This window comes from Mytilus trossulus, unplaced genomic scaffold, assembly GCF_036588685.1.
Source record: "Mytilus trossulus isolate FHL-02 unplaced genomic scaffold, PNRI_Mtr1.1.1.hap1 h1tg000085l___fragment_1__unscaffolded, whole genome shotgun sequence".
Classification (NCBI taxonomy): domain Eukaryota; kingdom Metazoa; phylum Mollusca; class Bivalvia; order Mytilida; family Mytilidae; genus Mytilus; species Mytilus trossulus.
In genome coordinates, this window is record NW_026963295.1 from 3,071,094 (window position 1) to 3,098,538 (window position 27,445).

The window sequence follows — 27,445 nt, forward strand, 5'->3', positions numbered from 1 at the left end:
TGAACCACTAAAAGATGGAGAAAAATTTCCGTATGTTAATGAGTATGTGAAAACGTTTACAAACGTCATTGAAGAGGCTGGCAGGTATGGATACATGCTATGAACGTAAACTTTACCTAATTAAAAAGAGGATTAGAAATGCCATTATTTTATCTTCACGACAAAAAGAAAAGTTAAGAGATATGGACTAATATGTATCACTGAACCGGTACATATTTGTGTTGAGGGACAAGCTGAAGAACGCCTCCGGGTGGGGATTTTTTTGCTGCATGCATTGAAACCTCATTGGCGGCCTTCTGCTGTTGTCTGCTCTTTGGTCGGGTTGTTGTCTCTTTGAAACATCCCCCATTCCAATTCTATTATGTATAATTCATGACATAACATAGCACGTGATAAAACCAAAAGAAAAGGAACAACATGCTTTTATTGCTGTTCTTCATTTCGAAGTAGACGGTGTCTGCTTTGAACAAGGAAATAATAACACATGTCTGCAAGTTCAATCGGTCCTTAGTGCTTGTTCGGTCATTTCCCAAATATTGCTGGTTTTATTCTATTTATTATAGCTAGTTGTTCTTCAGCTACATGTAGGTAATTGCAGCTTATAATAAGAAAAGCTCAATTAATACAGTACACCATAACATTTACGAAATCCTACGAAAGATGCGGATTTCAAATTCTACAATATTTTAATCCGTTCGGGTAATTATACAAATAAGGAGGGTCTAACCCAAGAAATTGATTAAGAGCTACGCATTAAGAAGATACATATTACTTAATTCAAAATGATTTAGAAGCTTTATCAGTATTAAATCAAAAATCTAAACAAAAAACTAAAAATCGTTTTGAATGACACAGATTTAAACTTTACAACACATTACAAAACATGTACAGTAACATCACAATTAATTTCTTATTGAATTTCCCGTAGGTCATGTATATGTTTTACATACTGCAATGGAAACTAGAGCGCGAGTTCAAAAAAGAGGACTTACAAATAGCAGCAGAGAATACATACATCTTGGCACTGGATGGCGACGTTGACTTTGAACCGGAAGCTGTGCTTAGCCTGATGAGGCGGATGAATAAATCAAAGATTGTAGGAGCTGCATGCGGAAGAATTCATCCAATAGGAACAGGTACTAGTATATATAATATGAGGAAGGCGCTACCTTAAATGCCAGCTTTATACTAAGACAATGTCCTATATATTTGTTGGTTGTTTAACGTCCAGTGGCAAACATTTCATGCATGTTTAGAACGAATGTCCTAGGCTTCATTAACGTATTGTTTATATCTAAAATAAAATTATAAGTTCAGATGGATCATGTTTAGGGAACGAACATTGAACTTGAAAAGCCATGAAGGGTTATGGTATTTTTCCTGCAAAAATATTCTGATTCTCAAATTGATGAATAAAAAAACTGTTCAAGCATAGGACAAACAAAATATTTTGAACCAGATCTTCACCAAAAATAATTTTGATTTTCAGATATGCAAAATAAATTTAACTTTTTTAAATGTAAAAACATAAAAACTTCCCAAACCGCACATGTCAGTCTGTACACAGTAGTTTTTTAGGTGATAATATCAGATTATTACATGGCATTTTTCATATCGCATGTATTATCAGCCCTAGGTTCAATATCAGCCCAAGAGCCGCATGGCTCGAGGGCTGATATTGACCGAGGGTTGATAATACATGCGATATGAAAAATGACATGTTATGATCTTTTTATCATATGCTTCAACAATGGAGAAAAATCACAGATTCATATGTTGATCATTTTACGTGGTTCCCAAATAGAAGTTCAAAGAGTGAAAAGTTCACGGACGTCGGACTCCAAATTTAGTACATTCGATATGAAATCTTTCTATCAGATGCCTCAACAGAAAAAAAAAACATTTTAATATGGACGAAACGACAAAAGAAATTATTCAAAAATATACATAATGAACACTGTTTGAAAAATTGAACTTTTTATCGTAACTTTCTAAATTATGTTTGAAACTTTAAAGAAACGCATTTATTTAATAATTTGATTTTTTTTTTTTTTTTTTTCATTATTTTACAAAATATACTTTCCAGTATCCAAATAATTGTTTCGTTAATAAAATTAAGATTGTACACTACTTTGTAAGTTTTTTAGTGAAAATGTAGCATTGAGGTATATTTTCCGGAATTTGCCGAGCATCACCGGAATGCCATGCGATAACGTTACGGAAAGGCATGTGATAACACTCGAAGCATGTGATAAACTTTTCATATCAGCCCGCTAAGCACCAATTCGAAAAATATGGAATTTACGTTGATTTAATGATATTATCATACAGTAAAAATCATATATTATTTAGTCTAAGTATATGATAATAAGGCTGTATTTGCCCATTTGTTATGATAAACCTAATACTAGTGTTAAATTTTGACTAAATAATTTTAATTGATAGCACTGAAGGGCTTCGGTAAAAAAAATCTGACTTGAATAAAAAAACATTTGTATTTCTGATCATCTTCCGTTTGTGAGTTCTACTTCAATTTCATGTACTAATTCAGAGTCGGTTTTATGTCATTTCTTGCATATATTTGTTTTTGTTACATGTACATGATGTAGCTTACTTTTCAAGTTTTTATATGACAGCAAAATAAAATGGAAAAGGGAAATACAAGCATGTCAAAAATTTGCTTTCGAGTGAAATAAATGCTTAATCATGTCAAAGTTGTTTTCAAGAAGACACATTTGGTTTCCAGACAATAACTTGAGTACATGTATAAGTGAATTGATCTCTATGAAATTTTACTAGGAGGTTCAATACACAAAAGGATGATTAGAATTGATTTTGGTGTTATGGTACAACATTATTTGGGGTGGGTTTTTTTCAAAATTTTTGTTCTTTCTTCAAAAAATTACCTTATGTACATTGATTATACATGCATGTACTCATCTAGTATATATAGATGCAACAAATACTGATTTGGCAGGAGATGCACTTGAAATGGGGTGTTTTAAATATTTTATTTGTAATTTGTGTATTTTTCCTATGAAATGTACTTGATAATGTGGATGTGAGTATCAGGATAAAGAAAATATATTTGGTAAGTATATATTCACTATTGACATGCGCAAATGGGCTGCAAAATTCCAAAAATTGGACATGATTTTTTTTCGCACAGAAACACATGAGTTATTTCGTAAATAAAACACTTGTCATTGTTTGAAACTTTCAGTTATAAAAATTTAGTTCAGCATGTTATAATGTTTCACTGATTGTGTGAAAATTTAAACAGAAAATGTACAAAACACTTAATAAAATTGCATTATCTGCAGAATTATTGATAACTTTTCTCACAATATATTCACAAGGACATAGAACTTACATATTGTCCAGGCTATTCTGATCTGAGTTTTTATTCATACATACATGAATACTGGCATGGCTGGTGCTGTTTCAAGTTGTCTTCTTTTTCGGTTTCTTGAGAAGTATTTGTTTAACCTGTTCAGTCACTATAAAGTGTTACAATTCTTATTTAGACGCAACACATAAATAGTGACCAAAAAGGTACTGCTTCCACATGAGAGATTCTAGAAAAAAAATTAAATGTACACATTTTCAATATTGTTGTAGGACTGACTTTCAATATGAAATTAAGGATATATGTAGTAAGTTAGAGACTTCTGATGAATAGAAATAAGTGGATTCGCCTCAATACCTGTTTTCAAATTAGTCCATATTGAAGTTTAAAGGATCCAAAATTAAAATATGTTTCATTTCAATTGACATAAAAAAATTGTTTTTTTTTATACATGTATATGCTAAATATACATCTTTGGTCGTATCAAGCTGTGCGTGGTGAAGCATTTTATTGCCTTTAGGTTTGGACTTTTTGTTTTGATTTTGGTCATGAAAATAAATTTGTAATTCTGTTGTAAAGTTGCTAACATGAGAAAACCCAAATTGCACCTAAATTGTAATTTTTTTACCAATTTTTTTTATTCAACCAGGCAAAAGTTTATTCTGTACTTATTTTGTAGACTATCCTGGTTTGCAATATAGTTACACCAATATAATTTTGAGTCCATGTAGAGTCATTGAAAAATGGGTTTTAAATTAAATCCAAACAATCCATGATACTGTAATGATACAAAAAAGAAGAAATGGTATAATTGCCAATGAGACAACTATCCACAAAAGACCAAAATGACACAAACATTAACAATTATAGGTCACTGTACGGCCTTCAACAATGAGCAAAGCCCATACCGCATAGTCAGCAACACAGGTCAGTACCCAAATTCCATACATCATTGCATGTATGGTTAATTTCAAATCCTTTAAACTGGGATATAAACAGAGAATTTGATTTATTTCTTCAAATATTTTGAACAATTTGACATTATTCCAAGCTTTAATATATTTTTTTGAAGAAAATGATCCTGGAAACAAATTTAATTTGCTCATTTAAAAAAGATGATAAGATAACTTCACATGGTGAAAGTAAGATTTTTGCAGTATTTTGGCTGAAAAGGTGCAATTTGGTTACTGAGTATAATTTTGGTATAACCATAATTGTGTAATAGGTTGAAATGTGAACCTGATAGTGATATAGTGCTTGTTCATTGTTGTTACAGTGAAAATGTTTTGATCTGACAGTTTTAAACTGATGCATTCAATATGCGGGTGACTGCTGCAGCTTGAATTAGGATGTAGCCCACACACTTCCAAGAAGCATGCCCTATATACCTATCAAAATCATGGTATTACAATAATAACTCCATCTTCCCATAAAATCCAATTTTGGACAATATGGGAACATACAATATATATGAAGTAGTCAGTTCTAAATGTACTATTCAGACTCAAGTCTCCTTTTATGATTGAAGTTGAACTTAGAGAGAATAAAATAAAACAGTTTCCATTTCCTGGGACTGTATAACATGTATAAGGTGTAACATAATCAATGAAAAGATTTGTTGATTGTTTGCCAAAGGAAGTACAGAATTAAAAAATTGTGAATTATTTGAATATTTTTTTATGCTTTAAACTTTTGTTAATTAACCCTCTTGCTGCCAGAGGGACACATATGTCCATGGTTAAATTTATGCAAGCTTCTCATCAATGCTGTATCTCTTTCAATAAAAATATCGAAGATAAAACAGTGTTATGTTTTTGTCCAATGGATCCCAAATGTAACGGTCATTATGTTGTGACGTCATATATCGAATGACGTCGTTGTTTGGCATGTTTCGTCACAGACGTTGAGCTGTCGTATTTTCCGGCATATGAAATGCAACCTTGAAAAATGGTCGGCAGCAAGAGGGTTAAGTTTTGAATTAGTCTGTGGGCTACCATAAGACCCAGAAAGGTAGGGCAGTAGGAAAAAATTGTCAGCTGGCCCTCCTTATTAGAAATGCTGGATTCGTCATTGACTATACATGATGTTGAATAACCACATTCAGTGTTCCTTGGTGTGGGGAATAATGCGGCAGATGAACATAAGTAGTCATGGTCAACCAGTGCACCGGAGTAACCCCGCATGCCGCATGGCCATTTAAAAAAAATCGAAATGTATTGCCTGCAAAGGTTTTTTCAGTGTTCCTATGGCTTGACGGAACTTTTACGCTAAATATGTTATCGTTAACTTTGATTTTGTGACTTTTAAATGAAGTACCTGTAATTATTTAGGTAATTTGTTTTGAACTCACTGATAATGGAATGTTGAAGCAGACGAAACATGGCGTCAGATGTTGTTGTCCTAACTTCGGTAATTTCCGTGGTACAATAAAATTTAAATTAGCTACACAAGTCACCAAAATTTCTGAATTCTTGTTTTATCAAACAAATAAAAATTCACATCGTATTTAACATCGAATTTGTTCCGTTCTGCCTGTTTTTACAAGATCACGATTGAACGAGAATTTTGGCAGCCATTAAAAAAAAATTAATCGTACGAGATTTAACGAGAGTGACGAAACTTTTCAGATGGGTCGTCTAGCAAGAGTTATCGTTCTTTGTCCCAAAACGATGCTTCTACCATAAGTGCCAGCATAGCTGGCATATTACAATACTATAAGTACATCACGGCCAAAAAAATGAACAGCGAACATCAGAACACAAAACACATAACGCACTGTTATTACAGCAAAATAGTAGATGTAGCAATACTGAACTAACAATCAAATAATTTATATACGTCGGTATTCTTTATGAAAGAAGAACTACATTGTATAGACCTCTTTATCGAAATATAAAAACGCAATGACAATCTAGGAACTAACATGTATATCATTATGATTTATATATAGGATTGAAGAATAATTTTACAATTTTACCAAACATTGCACGTTTTGTAAAATATCTAAAAAGGTTTATTTACATCCAAACATTGCTCCATTATGTATTTGTAATATGGAATAGAATACAACGAATCCGCAATCGGATGATGCTATACAAGGTTAATGGTTAATTCGATTTTTTGTATCAGGACCAATGGTATGGTATCAAAAGTTTGAATATGCAATTAGTCATTGGTTACAGAAAGCAACAGAACACGTGATTGGCTGTGTATTGTGTAGCCCTGGGTGTTTCAGTCTTTTTCGTGGATCAGCTATTTTGCATGCAGATGTATTGGAGACATACACAAAAGTACCAACAGAAGCTCAACATGTTGTGCAGTATGATCAAGGTACATGTATTTGGGTAGACGGTCTTATGTCAATGTAAGGCAGGCTCCATGTGATAAATATGCATGAAATGTATGTAAAATAACATTAATGAGACAGCAATAATTAAAAACATCATTATCTTGAAGACGCATCTGGATTTCAACTTCGACCCCACAACCTAAAAGCCCAAAAAGTGCATGGCAACCTCTTGAATGTTCGACTAATTGACTAGATTTCAAGCATTCTTGTCGGCTTGATGTATATTGTAGGTCAATGAGACTAGAAGTCAGCAACAACAACAACAAAAAAAAAACACATAAAGGGAAACGTACATGTACAGTTTTCATCCGTAGACATGCGTCATTACAGTCAATATGTCAAGCTTCATGTTGGACGGGTGAATTCATTCTGTTCATAAAACAGAGATGCGGTCAACACCAGTTCTAAAAATGTTTTACAGCGTTGATATACGTAGTACTTGCAACGGTTAAAACATAGTGTGTACACACAAAGTGTATACTAGAAATAAAATCAAATCAAATCGGAAAGCACCATAAGCCTACGTTATCCTCGATTACAATCAAAAGTATCTACACGCTATCTAACACCGCCAACGTCTTTTTAAGAAATATCACTAAGATTTTAAAACGCACTTATCACATAGGTTCCGTCTTTGAACTCATACATCTAAAAACAGATAATTGAAATATATTCAAATTTCAAACAGAAAATTGATTTCACTTTACTGTTTCTATTGCATGTAGGTGAGGATAGATGGCTTTGCACGCTTTTGTTGAAAGAGGGTTGGAGAGTTGAATACTGCGCAGAATCGGACGCTTATACATTTGCACCAGAAAGTTTCTATGAGTTTTACAATCAACGTCGACGTTGGTCACCTTCAACCATGGCAAATATCTTAGATCTGATCGTCGACTGGAAAAATGTTACGAAGAAAAATGAAAATATATCTTTCCTGTATATAGCGTACCATGTTTTCCTCTTTGTATCCACGCTGTTAACTCCGGGAACAATATTCATGCTTATACTAGGCGCTATAATTGTTGGATTTGAGGCTATCCCTCCATGGTTGTCACTGATTCTGAACCTGGTACCAGTTGGAGTTTTTCTACTGATGTGTCTGTATGCTTCGACTCAGAGACAGGTTTGTGCATATAGGTTTTGCAATAACTACATAATAAACTTAATAAGTAAAAAATACAATTAAATCGGAAATAGTACAGTTTGCATTTACTATTTATTGATATTTAATATTGTAAATTGAGTCTCGATTTTCTGTATATTTGACTATACTGGCATGCATGTCATCTTAAAACTATTCGTGCAGAAAAGGAGCTCCTAAAAATCTGCTATTTGACGTTGATGCATGTATGAATAGACTTTCACTTTATAGATAATTTACAATAATTCTATGTTTCATGTATAAAGTACTAAAAAAATAATGTTGAATTAAATTTTATAATAAAGTAGTATACGTCTTTCACATTTGTAAACATCTGTAAACTCTAGTAAAAGCAATGAAAATATTGTGCAATATTTTAAATATGGCGTATCGTTTTACAGCTTCAATTTGCTGCAATTCTATCCTGCATATATTCCATCGTCATGGCGATTGTTTTGATTGGTGTAATCAGAGACGCTGTAAACGACGGTTTGTGCTCAGTGACTACCATATTCATAATGTTTGTCGCAGGCGTTTTTGTTGTTTCTGCTATTCTGCATCCACAGGTATTTATTTACTGTCTATAGTACTTGTCTGTGTTGCTATATTTTATATAGGCATTGACCTGACATAAAAACGATACATGCAAAACGACAAGGCCTAGATTCGCACCCGAATCATTATATCGTTATTTTGTCAAGGCAAAACACTAGTGCTGTCTTCATACAAAAACGTATCAACAAATAACAAACATTATTAAGTTTTAGGGTATATATTATATTTTCCGCCTGTGGAGATTGCCTGTTAGTAAATGATTAATGAATTGTTTTCGTCCAGTGGCGAATATCTCATTCTTACATGACGACTACATAATACGATATGAATAAATACCCTACAATGTAATGGACGGGTAAATTTTTTACCAGATTTTAATATTCACACTGTTATAGTTAGCTTACAGGCGTGTCCTTATTTCTAGACACAGCCCACGACATTATTGTCGGTTCTTCCAAAAGCTTTTTGAAGTCCGTGAGGAAAGAAACATGGAAGCAGTCGAAAAACAATTATATTTACATGTAGGCATAGCATGGTTTAATAGGAACTACAGCAATGAAAGAAGTGTTCTCTTCATACGAAACCTTTTCAAAAAGACGGATCAAATTACAAATACCAAATTAATATTATTAAATAGGTTGTCTTTCATGTTCTAATTTCTATTCCACTTATTGCAGGAATTTCTTTGTTTAATACCAGGACTTCTCTATTTTCTCGCTATCCCGTCAATGTGTATGTTAATGTTTCTGTATTCCATTGGAAACCTACATGTGGTATCATGGGGTACCAGAGAAACTAAGCAGGAACCTAATATCAAAACCCAGAAGGCAAAACAAACTCAAGAAAATGATGAGAAGGGTTACTTCTGTTCGTTAGGTAGTTTTTGTAGGTGAGTTTGCTAACAGTAGTATAAGGACTGTCTCATTGAATTGTGCACCGTACCTTTGCAAGGCGCTTAGTGATCATTAATTTGGGTGGGCCTCACATTATATTTCTAAAATAATAAAGTACGTCAAGTGAATATTCATAATAGCTTCCATTTGTGTGGTTATCATGAATTCCAATTATCAGCAAAGTATCCATGTAAGATAGTTCAGTGGAATTATCTGGAATATTCGGTCCAACATCAGGAGTAATAAATAAAATGCTGTAATAGTGTTGTTGATTTTATATGATAACAATTACAGTGCACACAATAGCTGCTTCTGCAATTATCAAGGTAAACTTAACTTGCAACTTAAAAAACTTATTGTGGTGCATGGGGGTGGGGAATTTAAGGAAATATCAAATTCAATAACAAAACTGCTCGACAATTGTGATTTATGTACGGGTGGAGTATTATGGAGGAGGGGTAGGAGAGTGGTTACACTTTTTGTGATTGTAACTAATGTTCTATAAAACTGATCCCATTGACCCCAGATAAATTTTACATTACGGAAACGGTTCAAATCGTTCTCTTAGAGGTGTCATCCCTGAATACAAAATTGAATTATAACTGCACATCTTACGTGCATGCATTCTAAGATATATTCCATATTTGTTCTCGATATAAGATAGCTCACAGACGATAACCAACACAAAATAATCGTTATGCGCCCTGATGAATATTTTGAACCACGTCCTTTCGCATGTACATACTCTAACTTACCAATTTATGTTATCTTTGTGCATCTTTTTATTCAAACTGCTATGCTGACAAAAAGATTAAATTTAATACTAGTGTATATATACATTTTGTATATACCAAAATACAGACAATTCAATGTTTTCGTTGTAGCTGTATTGTCTGTCCTACCAATAATTATACACAACAAGATTTTCTGTATAACAACATGTTGAACAAGATGAAAAAAATGATAAACATGGAGAATCATGAAAGTGTGTCAGGGGTTAGCCAAGGTCAAACTTTGCTGAATCAAACACAAAGAGAAACTGATGAAATTCAGAATGAAGAGAATGCAGGTATAACTCTGCTATATATAGAAGAAGATGTGGTATGATTGATAATGAGACAACTCTCCACAAGAGATCAAATGAAAAAGACAGAAATTAACATCTATATAGGTCACCGTAGCAAGAGCGGATCCAGGTATTGTAACAAGGAGGGTCCCAACGTTGAACAAAAAGGGGAGGGGGATGTTTCAACTATTTTATGTCCCCATTCAAATGCAGTGATCAGCCAAAAAAGGGTGCTCCAACCCCCGGAACCTCCCCATCGTGGATCCACCAATGCGTACGGCCTTCAATAATGAGCAAAGCAAATACCACATAATGCCCTCAGTCAGTTATGTTAGATTTCAAATTTTGGTGATTATATTAATGGTTTATAATATACAACTCAATATTTTCTAAAATATGTGTCATGTAGTCTAAAACTCGATTCTTCCAGACGAAAATCCGCAGACAATTTTCTCATCAAAACTGTACTCATTTAAAAAGTTACACACATATACCGTCTTGTCTTTTTTCTCTTCATATTTTACATTAATTTTTTATATTGATTTAATTGCAGTTCGGGTTTTTAATGCCAGTGGCGAACATTCCAAGAACACATGCCCCAAATACTACTTTTTGACCAATAAGAGGCTTTATTAGATGAATGACTAAATTACACATTTTTTTGTTTTTTATTTTTCATACAGAGACAGAAAATAAGGGTGCTGGAGTAAAAATAGGGCCAACAGATGTAAATCAAACCAATAACAATGATGAATATTGCCTCGATGAAAAATATCCAGAAATTGAAAAGAAAGAAAGAAAATTTTGGAAAAAGACTATCAAACAATATTTAAAACCTCTAGAAAAAAATCCTCAGAAGGAAAAAGCAATTGAGCAAGATTTAATTGAGTTACGGAACAAAGTTTGCCTTTTCGTATTTTTATTGAATGCCATACTTGTCACTGTAATGTTTGGCTTGACACAAGTCAACACGTTCAAGAATTCCCTCACGATTTACTTCCCCTGCGATGGCAAAAGCGCCACGGTCGTTCCGATTGCTGTGTTATTCGCTGTAGTATTTGGACTGCTATTATTACTTCAGTTTCTATGCATGCTGTACCATAGATTTTCAACACTAGTGCACATAGCTGCTAGTACGAATATCAAAGACAACCAAAAAACTAAAAACACAAACATTCATAATCAAATGGCCGATTTGATGACGAAATCTGTGATCGATCCACAACCACAACAAGCGATGACGTCAGACAAAGATAGAACTCTATTGGATAAAAATAGGTCAATGATGATGAGTATAACCGAACGAAACAAAACAAAGTTTGCACATTTGAGTGACGTAGTCGAAGAAAATCAGAAAATGTTACGCCAAGTAGTCACGGAAAACCAGAAGTTAAGCCTTGAAGTCGATAAACAAAAGTTTGGAGATTATTATATAAAAAATAAGGAGGTTTCACAGAAAGTTCTTAACAGATGGGCAACTTTTTCAAAATCTAAACCCAAATCTAGGAACGAGACCGAAGCTAGTATCATAAATGAAGAAAGCACTGAACAAATTGACCTTGAAAAACAACAACAAATATCCAATGACAAAATGTTTGAAAAGAGAAAGAGACATGGAAACAAAGTTACGGCTGGTGTAAGAGAAAAGAGTCTACATGTTGTTTCGGTATCTAGTAGTGATGAAGATAATGTAGACCTACCTTCTAAGAGAAATCACCGCAAAGTAAAAATTCCGAAAGGAACTGATGACACAGTTTGAAAATCGTTTTAAACATGCTTTAGCACATGCACTATAATAGTACATGTATAACTCTATGGTAACTTGACGCCTCTATCAGTATAACGTATAGAATGTTGAAGTGTTTTTGCAATCAATATGTGTTTAATATCTATCATGATTATTATCTTTATTATAAAAAAGACCTTTTGATGTGATACCAATTGTGTAAGTCTGCTGTTAAAGATTTGCAATTTAAGTTATTTCCCTTAGAATGGTTTGTTCTGTTATCGTGTATATAAATTTTAAAAGATGCCTTCTATTTGTTAACTTCTTGTGACTCCTCCGCTCTCCATCTTAACCGAGTTGTGAAGGACGATTGCTCTTGTCTTTTCATTGCATTTTGAAGAAGTGTTTCATTTTGAAATATTTGTCTTAGATTGTTTATTGTTTTGTACACAATCATGTACATGTATATAATTAATTTGTTTTAATTAATAATATTGCTTGTTGCCAATTGCAAGTAGGAGTTTGTCAACAGACCATATATTGGCAATGATCAGCTTTTTAGCTCGCCTGGCCCAAAGGGCCAAGTGAGCTTTTCCCATCACTTTGCGTCCGTCGTCCGTCGTCGTTAACTTTTACAAAAATCTTCTCCTCTGCAACTACTGGACCAAATTAATCCAAACTTGGCCACAATCATCTTTAGGGTATCTAGTTTTAAAAAATGTGTCCGGTGACCTGGCCATCCATCCAAGATGGGCGCCACAGCTAAAAATAGAACATAGTGGTAAAATACAGTTTTGGGCTGATAACTCAAAAACCAAAACATTTAGAGCAAATCTGATACGGGATAAAATTATTTATCAGGTCAAGATCTATCTGCCCTGAAATTTTCAGATGAATCGGACAAACCGTTGTTGGGTTGCTGCCCCTGAATTGGTAATTTTAAGGAAATTTTGCTGTTTTTGGTTATTATCTTGAATATTATTAAAGATAGAGATTCACTGTAAACAGCAATGATGTTCAGCAAAAAAAGATTTACAAAAAAGTCAACATGACCGAAATGATCAGTTGACCTCTTTAGGAGTTATTGTCCTTTATAGTCAATTTTGTACAATTTTCATAAAAGTTTGTAAATTTTTACAAAATTACTGAAACTACTGGGCCAAGTTCATTATATGTAGATATAATTGTAAGCGGCAAGAATGTTCAGTAAAGTCAGATGTACAAACACACCACCATCACCAAAACACAATTGTGTCATGAATCCATCTGATTTCTTTGTTTAATATTCACATAGACCAAGGTGAGCGACACAGTCTCTTTAGAGCGTCTAGTTTTAATCTTCACTATTTGGTACAAGATTGTTATTAATAAATACTTTGTCATATATTTATATAAAAAAAAGGGGGGAGGGGCTAATTTTATCTGACAAACTGACATATTGTTTGAATAGAGATGAATGTTCTAGATAAGTCATATTTGTATGTAGGTTTGTTTGGATCTTTTTTGTGCTTCCCTTCATACAGATTCATTCAGTAGTCAGAGTACAAAGTGTGTGCTCGAAATATCAGATCCAATGTTTTGATTGATTGATTTCTGAGTCCGAATACGATAACCGTAATTGTGTTTATGACTTGCAGGCTCGTTACCAACAGAAAAGAAAAAAAACATTTCGAATAGTTAAAGCTCATAAACAAGTAAACCTTTGCTTAGATACTGAATTATCATATTGTAACGTATAACTATATTTCCTGGATAGAATGTTATATTTCTTGCATTTGTGAAATTGAACAAATTACAAAATATGCTGTTGTTTTCCGGTGTTTTCCTGTGGTATTTATACAATTTTAATTCATGATAATCTTTTTTATAGTTTTTAAAATATAATCTACTTGTACTTTCGTGTGTTATGTGAATGAAAAGTTAATAAATATCATTGTTAGTTGTCTTTATGTTTGCAAAATACATCTGAAGCCGACAAATGTTGTGTTTTTTTCTCATTGTAGGAGACCGTGTCGGGGGCGGATCCAACCATTTTAAAAGGGGGGTCCAACTATATATCCCCATTCAAATGCATTGATCGGCCAAAAAAAGGGGGGTCCAACCCCCGGAACACCCCCTGGATCCGCCAATGCGTGTGGTTGTCTATAATTAACTACATTCACTTCATTTTTATTTTTGGTGTGTACATGTAGTTGTCTAACTGACAATCATTATCATACCACATCTACTTAATATATTTCACATACTTCAAAAGAAGAATTGGCAATACAAACATTAAATATGCAATGGGCATGTTCGGAACAATTGTTAACTAAGATCATTACAAACATAAATTGCAGAAACTCATAGAAAGACATTGAATGAGGGTGTGGTCGGTAAATTATCATCTTACATTTAGCTGTAATCCAGTCATTATTATAGAAAACTCGAAACGCAGACAAAAAATACTAGGCGACCAACTAAAAAAAAGGTCTTTACTCATGCATGATTCTTTTTAAATTTGTTATTGGCTTTGAACTACCTGACAGTAACTGCGAGTACTCTCAGGTCTGTACTCAGTGTCTTTTTATTATTGGGATTTATAAGTACCCTGCCACGTCAACTCTGTGTTTTGTGTCGATCTGATGAATTAAGCCCTTTTTCAAAGTTTTTCCTTATTTGTTGAGTTGGTAAATGTTAAGAGTGACGGTTGGTGCCTTTTTAAAAGTTTTAATCCGCTGCATTTGCTTGCACCTTATCTAAGACAGGAGTATGTTGCTCAAAATCAGTGGTTGTCGTTTGTTAATGTGGTTAATAATTGTTTTTCGTTTTTTATATTGGTTGAACCTGCCTGATTGTATTGTTTTACACTAGTCATTGAAGGCCCTTTTATACATTTGTATCTTATAACTGTTCGGTGTGAACCAATTCCGTACTTTGACCTAGAATTGTTTTCTTATACATTGCGACGTTGTCTCACTGGCACTCATACTACATCTTCTTATTTCTATATAATGGTTAGATTTCCAATGAGACCACTGTCCACCAGAGGCAAACTGACAGATTGCCAATGAAACCACTCCACCAGAGGCCAACTATAACGTTGAAGGCAGCAACTATACCGATATATCAATCACCGCACACTAAAGTTGTTGAACCTGATTTCATTAAACTAAATTTCTTGGCCTACGTTAACGTTGTTCTATGTATAATCTACTTATTAAAACAAAAAAGAGTGCCAATATAAAAATAAACAATTCCATTAAGTAATATAATTAGTATTGAATTAACCTCGTAACATGTGCATGTGTCTGTCAGTAGTCGCTATATGTAATATCTGACTGACTGATTTCACTAGTTTGAGATTTGGGTGTTCCATGTAATGTCAAATCAATGATTGGTAATATTATATTATTTTTATTCGTAATTTTATAGACTTGGGACTATGTGGTGCTTGATATAATACATACACACCCTGACTATTATGGCAAACTGTATAGAAGCTCGAGGTGAAAGATGTCAGAAGGACACCAAACTCAAAATTCGACATCAATCTAATTAAAATATAGATATCTGAGCTCGTTATACTACATAACTATGTAATAAAATAAAATGACGACACCATGGCTAAAACATAAAAGGGTCAAAACAGACAAAAAATAGTATGTACATTACTAATCATTGATTTGACATTACATGGAACACCCAAATCTCAAAATAATAAAACCAGTCAGGTAGAAAAGCCTTAAGTATTTCAAAAATTCAAAATTTTGAAAAAAACATAGACTGAGCACCAAGAACGCCACCATAAATGGAAAGAGGTCTTAGCTAGGCAGATCCTGTGTCATACTAGGCGTCTGTTGTGTTGCTGTATGCTGTCCAATAGGTTTGTTTTGATTATAAGAACGTAAACGATATGGTAAACCAGCACACCCATTCCATCTAAACATGGAAGTGTATATATGATCTAAACTTTCATGTTCTAACTTTGTTGACTTCTTGTTATGCCTGACACGCAGGTTGATACTAGCGTCAAATTACAAAATATATACAAAATTTTTTTGGCAGTATTTTACTTTTTATCTTATTTTTATTTTTTTATTTTTTATTTGATTTTACATGCATTTCTGACATGTATGTAGCTTTAATTACATGTGACACGCATGCAAGTTTCCCGGAATATCAAATTTAAAATATATTTTTAAAATAGTAAAATTCAGAATGGAAGTGGGGAATGTGTCAAACAGCCAACTATCTGACCTAAAAGCAGAAAACATCCCAAGGCCACCAATGGGTCTACAACACAGCTGGAAAATCCCGCACAAGAAAGAGACACATCTTTGGCCAAGGTCTAGGTCAACATAAATAAAGACACCAGGAAGAATTCTTTGAAATACACCCAACATAATTATGTATACCTCCCACCAAATATTGCCCATAGCGCTTATTAATGTATAGTCATAACATTATTATGATATTTGTACCTTGTACTTGTGATCACATGACCTTGTTTGTTATTGATATTTTTGCAATAAACAATAATCGAAGGTGGTAAACATTGTTGTAAAATATTAATTATGATTGATACAAAAAAAGGTCTGGAACCAAAATGTAAACACCAAACATTTATTGTATGACAAGAACTTATTATACGTAAACGATGGTTTGTAACTATCCGTTGTTGTTTTTATTCTAGTATGTTTGCTAATTTTACGACTATCAGAACTTTTCGTTTGTTTTATTGGGGTTCGTGCTGCTCAGTCCCTAGTTTTTTCAATGTTGTGGTTTGCATAGCGTTGTTTTTCTTTGGTCTTTTTCATTCGTTGCCAACAAGAGATAGTTCGAAAATACACTAGATGGTAACGTGAATTGTTAACGGAAAAAATAACAGTACATCAAAGCAACGAAGAAATCATGAGATTAAGCAAAACAAACCCCAACAAAAACTGGGTTTAATCGTAATGAAAAACTGGTGAAATATTATTTACAATAATACTGAACAAAAACAATCTGACTGACCACCTAAATATGCAAAAAAACTCCTAGGTGACCATAACTTGTAAACAAAAACATTTCGTGTTTTCCTAATTGGTCTTGTTACTTAAGTGAATAATTGCTAACCGCAACAATGCATTTGGAATGTCAATAAAAATATAGTATTTGGCACAAGGGTAGCAATATAGCCTTCAAACATAGAGACTTATTGAAGGTTGCAGCATAGTTTCTTGAAGCTGAAAAATGAATAACGAAGTGTTTTCTTACATGAGTTTTCATATGATTTCTTAATTTGTACATGTATACACCTGGAAAAAAGTATTGCAACACCAAATTGAAATTCAAATTGAAAAAACATTTTTTTAATTTTTTTTATATAATTTGGTAAAATAGAATTAGTTAAACGTTATATAAGTATCACCTGAAATTAATCAATAAATATCAACTCGATAAGTTCTTATCTGCACATGCAGCTACTGTACCCGTAAACAGCAAAACAGGTGTTTAAATCCTCATTGTTTTCAACACTTTTAATAACCAAGTTTTTGAAGTTATGTGATTGACACCTTTTAATGGGACCTCGACAACTCTTAACTGCAGCAAGATGGCAGATTATCAGCATGAGCGAAGCAGAGATGTCGCTGTAACAACTGCGTGTATTGTTGGTCATCACCATTCCACTATAAGTCGTTTTGAGAATAAAATCAGGCAATACACGATGCTAAAGACCTTCCGAGATAAAGAAGACCCCTATACCATTTGCTAGGGAAAATTAGGCATAATGAAGGTTGGTCAGAAGGAAACCCATTGCATGCAATACAATCCTAAAAAGAGAGTGGTGGGTATACATGAGCCTTTTAACAAGAACTGTTCGAAAGGACAGCACACTTCTAACACATCATGAAATAAACAATTCCCTTCATCAGAAATAGTTGCTGCTACCTTAGAAACAAATTAGTCGATTTATAGCAGGAATCAGATGACGTTATGATGCAGTCATCCGTTTGAATGGAGGCTGCGCACAAAGTTCTAATTCTTTGGCGTATAACGATCACTCATGATGTGAACAGTCATCGGAAGATTAATTTTGAAATGTCTGACATTGTAATGTTCGACTACAGTGAAAGTTGTAAAATGCATTTTGTTGTACAAAAAACACTTCATTTTGTTATCAAATTTGTGATTATATAAATCATTTTTTTTTTTAAACATTTTTTGTTCGTTTAAATGCCAATGTTGTTATAACTATGTTTCAATAATATTATACAAATATTTTACTATATTTCATCCAAAAAAAGAGGTTGATTTTTCAAGTTTTAAAATATCAAGGTGTTGCAATACTTTTTTCCATGTGTATATTTTATATACTCCATTTTGTTAAACATCGATAAATCCGTTATTATTCAAACTACTAGTATTTGACAACAGACACTGAACTCAAGATTTAACCTTGATTATGTTTAATCAAAACGGCAAACTGTGGAAGATAAAGGATTTAAAATAGAAAAGAACAGAGTATATAATAAGCAAATAAAAATATGAAGAGTAGAGAATACTGGGGTTCTCAAGAATGAAGAGTGGAGCAAAATGAACAAGAATGTAAGAAATAGAGAAAATAACCCTAAAATAAAAAAAAAATACAGAATGAATTAACCCCCCTTCAGACCCTCTTGACAAAAGACTACGCCTTCACTTCTCCTACACATTGATTTAAGAACCATGTCTGTCTTTTTGTCGTTAATTGTCATTATGTTTTGCTAGTATCTGACCGAATAATTATCGCGTAGATTTATAGCGGTAAAAGATCATTGTCCCCTACGTTACGTTTACGCTGTGTATGTTTGTCTGGTTATATACGTTGACGATCAATACAAGCAGAGCATGTTGTACATGTATGCTCGGATTCAAATTAAAGTGGGGTCACTTTTCTTTTTCAACATGATGGTTATATTCAGCACGAAAACTCACTGCAACAGTACTAAAGCATCAACCAGTTATCTTTTTCTGATTTTTTTTTAAATAAATTGTTGGAGCATAATTTTCGTGAAAAAAAACCAAATCAAATTAGGAAATAGTGTGTTTGCATTGAAAATTTATAGAACAAAAAATAAGATATAGATTCCCCCAAAGAATGTGCTCCTGTATGGTATTATTACATTGGAAAAAGTGTAAATTGAGTGAAGTCAAGACAGTGATATTTCAGAAAATATAATAAACCATAGTACCCATTACGACAGATTAACGTATTCTATATTATATAGCACAGTTTTAAGCCGGTCTTAAGATATATCTTTTTGGTCAAGATGGAGGGAAAAAAAACACAAGGAAGAATGTTTTTAAAAAAACAGCAACAATCATTTTGTAATTATGTATACCTCCTACAAAAAATATTGCCCATTATGATAGCGTTTGTTCATGGTATTTGTACCTTGTAGTTGTCAACACCCTACGATTATTGTTATTAATATGTTTCCAAAAAAATAGAAATCGAAGGTGGTAAACATGGTAGTAAAATATTGAGCATGATTGATACAAAAATATTGATTATGATTGATACAAAAATAGGGGCAATGGAACCAAAACATAAACAGTTCTTACGTCAAACATTCATTCTGTATGACAAGAAATTATTTTACGTTAACGAAGCTTACATGTACATTTGTACCTGTGTTTTGTTTGTTCCGTTTTCTTTTGTCTGTACTAAGTTATAGTAATCGTTCCAATTTCACTTATAAAGAACGTAATTTCATATTACATGGAACTACATGTAAAATATTCGCCTGGAAATATTTTATAAAAGAAATGAATCGAAGTCGTGGCAGAATCAGGGTTGGAATCGGTTGGATTTCATCCATTTATCTTGGGTTTGGAACCCCTTTTAAAAATGGCTGCATCCGCCGCTGCCCAGTTTTCGATAAGAAGTTATAGCAAACATGCATTACTTCGTATTTTCCGGGGTTTTATTTCATTCTTATTTTGTTTTATCATTTTTTCAGTAGTGTCATATTTATTGAACATGCTTAAAATGATTTGTAATGGAGAACACTAATGCAATATTAGTCATTTAATAAAGAAGTTGAATCTAAACGAGGAGCGAAAGATACCAGAGGAACAGTAAAAAAACCTCACAAATCGTAAACAAACTGACAACGCCATGGCCAAAAATGAAAAAGACAAGCAGACAAAGTATACTGTTTGAAAATATGTATTCTGAAAATTAAGAATCTAAGAAACGTGTCATCTGACCGTTGTGAATATATAACAGACGTAGTAAGAGAGAACAACAAGCTTATTAATCATCATATTATGACGCGAAAACTATTTGTCCACAGGTGACCAGAACCTCGTAAATAAAAATGTTTTCGATTCTATATGGTGTTGTTGCTCTAGTTAACTATTGTTGACCACCAAAATGCATTTTGGATGTCAATAGAAAAAACGAAGTGTTTATTTTATTCGGGACATAACTCTAATCTACCACCATGCTAAGTAAGGATTCGTCAAAGACTTGTTACAATTACAAAATGTAGTAGCTTTTTTTATATTAACGGTCCAAATTTCTAACATTGTTTGGTGTGTCTTACTAAAAGACGTGAATAATTTCAGATAGCATATGTCTACATGTATATGCAGTCAACTGTTAAAAAAATAATGAAAAATGATGATCGCACCGATTCTTTAAACCTGCGTAATTAGCTTAATATTCATGACATGTTGAACATTTCATCCCGTTGCTTTCTAGTAACATTTATATAAAGATTAGTAGCTGAAATATAATTGCCAATGAAATAAGGCCAATAGACGTACATTGTATTTACACTTGTACTCACACAGGTTCCCGTAAACTTTGACACCATAATTTAAAATATTTGAGGTCACAATTTTAAAGTGATTGTTGCTTTAGGTCAAAAGGTTATTCTGAGTTGATCTAAGGTCATTCGGAGAAAAGATACAGCTAAATACCAAAAGTGTAAATACGCGTTTATTATCAACCAAAGATTGATTGATGGTTTCTTGACGTCCAGTGGCAAACATTTTATCCATGTATTAGATAATCTAAGAGAATATAGGAGATGGTTGTGAGCAACGAATTATAGATCACCGTTTGGGTTTCAGCAATGAGCAATCATGATACATTATTGTTACCGCTGGCATGGGATAGCAATTTGGTGTGAATAAACATATTTATGAGCGCTCAACCCGTCCATAACCTGGAACAGATGTGCAACAGCAATGCACATGCCAGAATTAACTAAAATTCGGATAGGAACTTAATTCATACAATGGGCACGCTACAACTATTTCTACAGAAAAAAATCATATCTACCCATATCAAAATATCAGTCAGTACACATGGAACAGATTTAGTGTAAACAAGCCAATAAAGTCTCAGAATAGTATTTACATTCTGCAAGGCCAATTAATAAGTATCGACACGATATCAAACCAGAAGTGTTTATCGTAAAATATACTAATATAGACAAAATATAAATTATTAAAATCAATATCAATGTTAATATATTCTATATAAATGTTACTTTATTTTTCTACACCTGTTTCATGTATAATATAGTCCTACTAACAAGGTAATAACAATAAAACCATTTTATTATTCATGTCTGTCTTTTTGTCATTTATAACCATTATTGTTTTACTCTTATCTGATTGGTGTATTTCTTGTCTAAACATCGCGTAAATGTATAGTGGTTAAAATACTTATCTATTTTAAATAAGACATTTACATTGATAGACACGATTATATTGATTTTTTAAGATTTTTATTGTAAAAAAAACCATAAAATCAGAAAAACTTATTCACATATTAGGCTATAAAGTTCACCATTATTTTATTTTTATACACCATAAGTGCATGTTTTTAAATTGATTTATTGAATACTTCCCGATTCATTTTATTTCTTAGTTACAATTGCGGTTATTTTTTATTTTTTTTTTGTATCTATTATTTACAAAATCTACATTAACAGACACTGTTGTATTGATTTAATTTATTTTTTTAATTTTAGAGATTTAGATATAAATCGGAAAGCATTTAAATGAAACTTGTACATGCTGGTGTACAACTGATATGTGTTATGTTGCAATTATTTCTGTTTTATATCTCGAATTAAGGAGATGCGAGTTAAACAGCAACAATGTGATTGTCCTTAATTTGCCACATGATCCTACAATGCTTTTGCGCTGTTAAACAATGCTGATGCATGTATATTATTACTGGAACTGCTGCCATTTTTTTCTTGTGTGTTTATTTAAAAACAAATAAATGTGTCAAAGCGAAGTTTCAAATTGTTGAAAAATCTGTAATTTCAGTAACACACGTGGACACAAACATGAAGTTAGTTTCACATATAAAAAAATCTGCTCAAAATCTGTAGGCCTATATAAAAAAAAGTCTGTATAACTGATTTTCAACAGTTTCAAAGTTTTAAACCCTTAATTTTGGCAAAAATTAGCCGAGCGGAATGAAACTTAAACTTGATCTGTAACACATCATGGTTAGCGTTCATAGCAAAAATCTAGCCCAATAACTGAAAGCTTTTAAAAAAAAAAAAAAAAAGTCCGTATAACTGTGATGTTCAAAAATTTATCAAACTCCAAAGCCCTAAATTACAGCAAAAAATATTCGAGCGGAACGAAACTTAAACTTGATCTGTAACTCATCATGAGTAACTCATATAGCAAAAAACAGCCCAATATCTGAAAGCGTTTAGAAAAAAAGTCCGTAAGACTGTGATTTTTAACAATTTATCAACGTCAGTAGCCCTTTATTTAATTTTGCCGAGCGGAACAAAACTTAAACTTGATCTGTATCTCATCATGGTTAACTGACATACAAAAATCAGCACAATATCTGAAGGCGTTTAGAAAAAAAAAAACTCCGGATAATGGTTTGTTGCAGAATGACAGAATGACGGAATTTCGGAATGACGGAATTTCGGGATTACGGAATGACGAACAATGGTAAAACTATATGGCACCGACAACTTCGTTTCAGAGCCATAAAAATGAAGATATGGAATACCATTGGTGCCATATGCGAAATGCATTCAGGACGAATACTAAATGATTTTGCTCTTGTAACCCGAACATTGCATAATCATAGAAACGTGGAACATTGATAGTTCAAACCACGTGTATTTCTCGTGTTGTGTTAGCTTGTTGATCTCTGATCCAATATGATTAGTTAAACATAAATTATGTTTGATAGTATCTAATGTACTTGTTAAATTTAAGTTTTGTGCGAGAGACGTGAATCAAAAAGCTATAAATCAACATTGGGCTTCTTTTGATAGATTGTTTACATATAATTGTATACAAAAGGCACGATTTTGTATTGACATTAAAATGATGTAATAATTTACAAGGAAATTTCAATTAAAAATCTTTTAGAAGTTTATATAGCTTACAAATTAAACCACCTATTATATCTGACAAGATACATACGCTTTATTCTGTTTTTATTGTGTTATAATAATGTAAACAAATAAACAATAATCAATGAGTTGTTCCGAATCAAATTTCCTTGACACTACCTGAAATTTATGACTGACACACAGATATTTGAATAACTGCTTCCTTGTTTACTACGTTACGTGGTATAAGGTTGTCTGACTAGACATTTAATTCTCCTTAAAAAAACGAAATTAATAATTAAATGCTTCTTTTTGTACTTTTATTGGGATGTAAAAACGTTGAACGCAGCACATTTTGTTTGAAGTGCAGAAGCCGAAGAGACTTCAGATGATCAAACCGGTATCAACTGTACACTTTACATTTGCACAATGTAGAAAGTATCATAAAGTTTTTATTATTACATTTTGATGCTTTAACCTTTGCATATAGCTGTTACGTTGTCGCTGGCATAATTTTGAGTGGCATTCCGTTAGTCCGACAATCATTGTAAACTATAAAGCAAGAGTACCAAAACCAGTGCCTTGGATGCACGAAATTCATAAAGTATTTTTTTCATTTGCTATCTGTTTAGTTAAAATATGTTTTAATTACTTGAATGAATAAACGGGCTGAGAAACTAAAATGATAAAACTAATAAAGTTTTAACCATTAGGCAGCAACCATTTAATTTTCGGGGGGGGGGGGGAGGGGGTTATAGGTTTATTTATAAAAAAGTTTGTTTCCAGTTTTTGGAGAAATAATTTGCTTTTGACCCTGAGAAAAAAAATTGTTTGTTTAACCCTCAGCTGCCACAATATGTAATGCTAAAATTGAAAATTGAAAAAGTTTGTCCAGAAAAAAATCCATACCCCCCCCCCCCTTTTCCACCCAGAAAATCAAATGGTTGCTGCCTAATACAATTTGGGGTTAAATTATTATACTGTCTATAAACATGCATGATACATATACGTAACAATATCACAGATTTAGATATGTAATTGAATTGAGATATCAATTACTGAGTCACGATGTACAAACTGTATGGTCAGTTATAACCCATGTTTACATGATACTTAACATGGTAATCATGGTCATTTAATGTCTGTCTATCAGTAATACAACACCTAAACTCCGTGATACATTAATGTACAAATATGTTATGTTTTTATCGAACTTGTCGTAATATTTGTTCTACGTATTCGAAATATTTGAAGGCTTTGTTGGTGACTTAGTAGTCAAATTGGTCAACTAACCATCTACTTTAACACTAAATTAAAAAGAAGATGTGGTATGATTGCCAATGAGACAACTATCCACAAAAGACCAAAATGACACAAACATTAACAACTATAGGTGAGCGTACGGCCTTCAACAATGAGCAAAGCCCATACCGCATAGTTTATTTATGTAAAAAAAATTAACGAAAAACAAATGTGTAACACATATAAACAAAGGACAACCAATGAATTACAGGCTCCTGACTTCGGACAGGCACATAAATAAATAATGTGGCGGGGTTAAACATGTTAGCGAGATCCCAACCCTCCCCTTACTTGGGACAGTAGCTTGTCCACACTGAGGCTACGAGTTCGTACCCTCCATGTAGCAGTTGCGTTGACTCCCAGCCTAATTGATTAGGACTGTTAGATTTCTTACCTAAGGTCGATGGTTCACTTCGAGTCCACGGCTTCTTCTGACAATATAACATTACCACCACGATGAAGCCAATAGTTGTTGAAAGTGGCATCTACATGTAACACTAACAAGGGAACAACCGATCAAACGTGTGTCTTTTTATTTCGATCATGTTAGTCAATCAATTTACTGAACACTGCCAAAATACTACTGACTTCAAGCATGATCATATGCACCCAGCTACAGGTACAAGTATTTTCTTCACACCTAGTTTAATTTAACTTTCAGCGCAGATTGTTTTTTAAAGGCATTATTGCTGACACCATGTGAATGCTGATTTGATAGATTCTGTTTGTTTATCAGCCAGTGACAACTATTTGAATTAGTTAATTGAGGTCTTGTGCAAGTATGCCAGGAATTTTAACATTGGACTCAGACTTCTTGTGAACTGCACAGGATTTACTGTGTGTATTGCAGTGTTTGTTTGTGTATTCTACAACAATTTGGATAGAGTAATATGGAGTTGTGATCTCACAAAACATGTTTAATCCGCCGCATTTTAGCACCTGTCTCTATTCAGAAGCCTCTGGCATTTGTTTGTTTTGTATACTTTTCTTCAATTTTAGTTCATTTATATGTTCCGGAGTTTATCGTGACATGCATTTTCACTGATCTAGTGCACAGTTGTGTTAAAGGGTCCAGCTTAATCCCGACTCCGAGTGCTGGATTGTCTTGCTGTGTTGAAGTTCAATTGATGGCCTTGTGCTGTTCTATTCGATTTTGTCGATTTGCTGTCTCCCCAATTTCATTCTCAATTTCATAAACATTCTGAACGACAACAAATTATCAATAAATCAAAAAATATATTCCGAAAAAGAGAACACGAATGTTTACTGCAAATGGAAACTGAAGGCTTGTTGAAGAGGGACAAACATTTTGTTTTAACATATGTCATCTAGTTGAGTCTAATGTAAAGAGAGCATGTAGTTATCAAAGGTACCAGGATTATAATTTAAAACGTAAGGCGCGCGTTTCGTCTTCATCAGTGACGCTCAGATCATGCAAGATAGTTATAAAGCCAAGCAAGTACAAAGTTGAAGAGCATTGAGGACCCGAGATTACAAAAAGATGTGCAAAATACGGATTAGGTAATCTATTCCTGGGATAAGAAAATCCTTAGTTTTTCGAAAATGTAAAGTTTTGTCAATGTTCAGGAAATTAATTAAAATGACGATATGTTTACATGTACTTAATATTCATGCCAACACCGTGTGCACAAATGCTGACTACTGGGCTCTTGGGACACTCGGGGACAAAACGTCCACCAGCAGTGGCATCGACACCTTTTTTCACGCGAGTCATTGAACTTTTATTATAAACTCTTCATCCTGCGGGACGTGGCGGTGAATTTATACATCACGGACGGCAAAATGTACTACCCGTTTTAGCATTATATTATAGCCGGATTGAATAAACGTTGGATGTTTCTATACACGAGTTGATCATTGAGGTATTATGTAAATGTACATCTGTCAACAGAAAAGGGATTCAATAAAAATTGCTTAAGAAATATTATGTATAACTATTTTATTATTATTATAGACTCTGCTCTTTCTTGGCTAGTAATAGTCTATTTGCCAATTCCCGTAATTGACCCTGTAATTAGAGATCCCTAATTTGGTTGTCTCCCTTATGACGGACATTATTTTTTATTTACAATGGAGAGCTAGCAGACAGAGCAAATTTAACTGTGCGTAATGTGAGTAATCTATATAAGGTTTTTAAATCTTTTAATTACATTAATGTGTTGTTTAGCTACATTTTTGTAAATACTTTTGACATCAGAAATAATTTTTTTATGAAAAATTAGTTAAACCGCCGATACATCACTTTCAATTCATCATGCTTTGCATTGGCAAAAGGGAATCTTGTCCGGTATGGAACCAGTCTACGATTGACAAAGGGAAGTAATTTGTTTAAAAAGTAAGTCATACAATGTAATAGAATCAAATCGACAATTGACAAATGGACTATTGGATAGGGAAATGATCATACCGTTGTATGACCTCAACAATCATATAAATATAATCCAATTGAGCATAGATTTTGTTTGGCAAGAATATCTTCATTATCTTCCTCAGAAATGTGTTATATAAGCTAGATAGTCTGTTGATATCTTTCTCATTCTCCAGCACTCTAGATCTGAGATATATAGAAGTACAGATAGTACACAACTTTGCTGATACAACAATGAGATGGCTTGGTCATGTTCTACGGAAATTATCTGAAGACATGATCAAGGTAGCCAGCTTACGTTGGATAGGGGAGGGGGAAGAAAAAGAGGAA

General features: G+C 33.1%; 1 protein-coding gene across 1 annotated transcript; it reads left to right on the forward strand.

Moving 5' to 3' along the window:
* The first annotated feature begins 931 nt into the window (after positions 1-931).
* LOC134699852 (chitin synthase chs-2-like) lies at positions 932-12,112 on the forward strand. Its single transcript, XM_063561259.1, has 8 exons — positions 932-1,136; positions 6,479-6,679; positions 7,424-7,821; positions 8,241-8,405; positions 9,072-9,283; positions 10,172-10,356; positions 11,037-11,080; positions 11,435-12,112. The coding sequence occupies exons 1-8, from the start codon at positions 932-934 to the stop codon at positions 12,110-12,112; spliced, it is 2,088 nt and encodes a 695-aa protein (XP_063417329.1).
* The last annotated feature ends 15,333 nt before the right edge of the window (positions 12,113-27,445 follow it).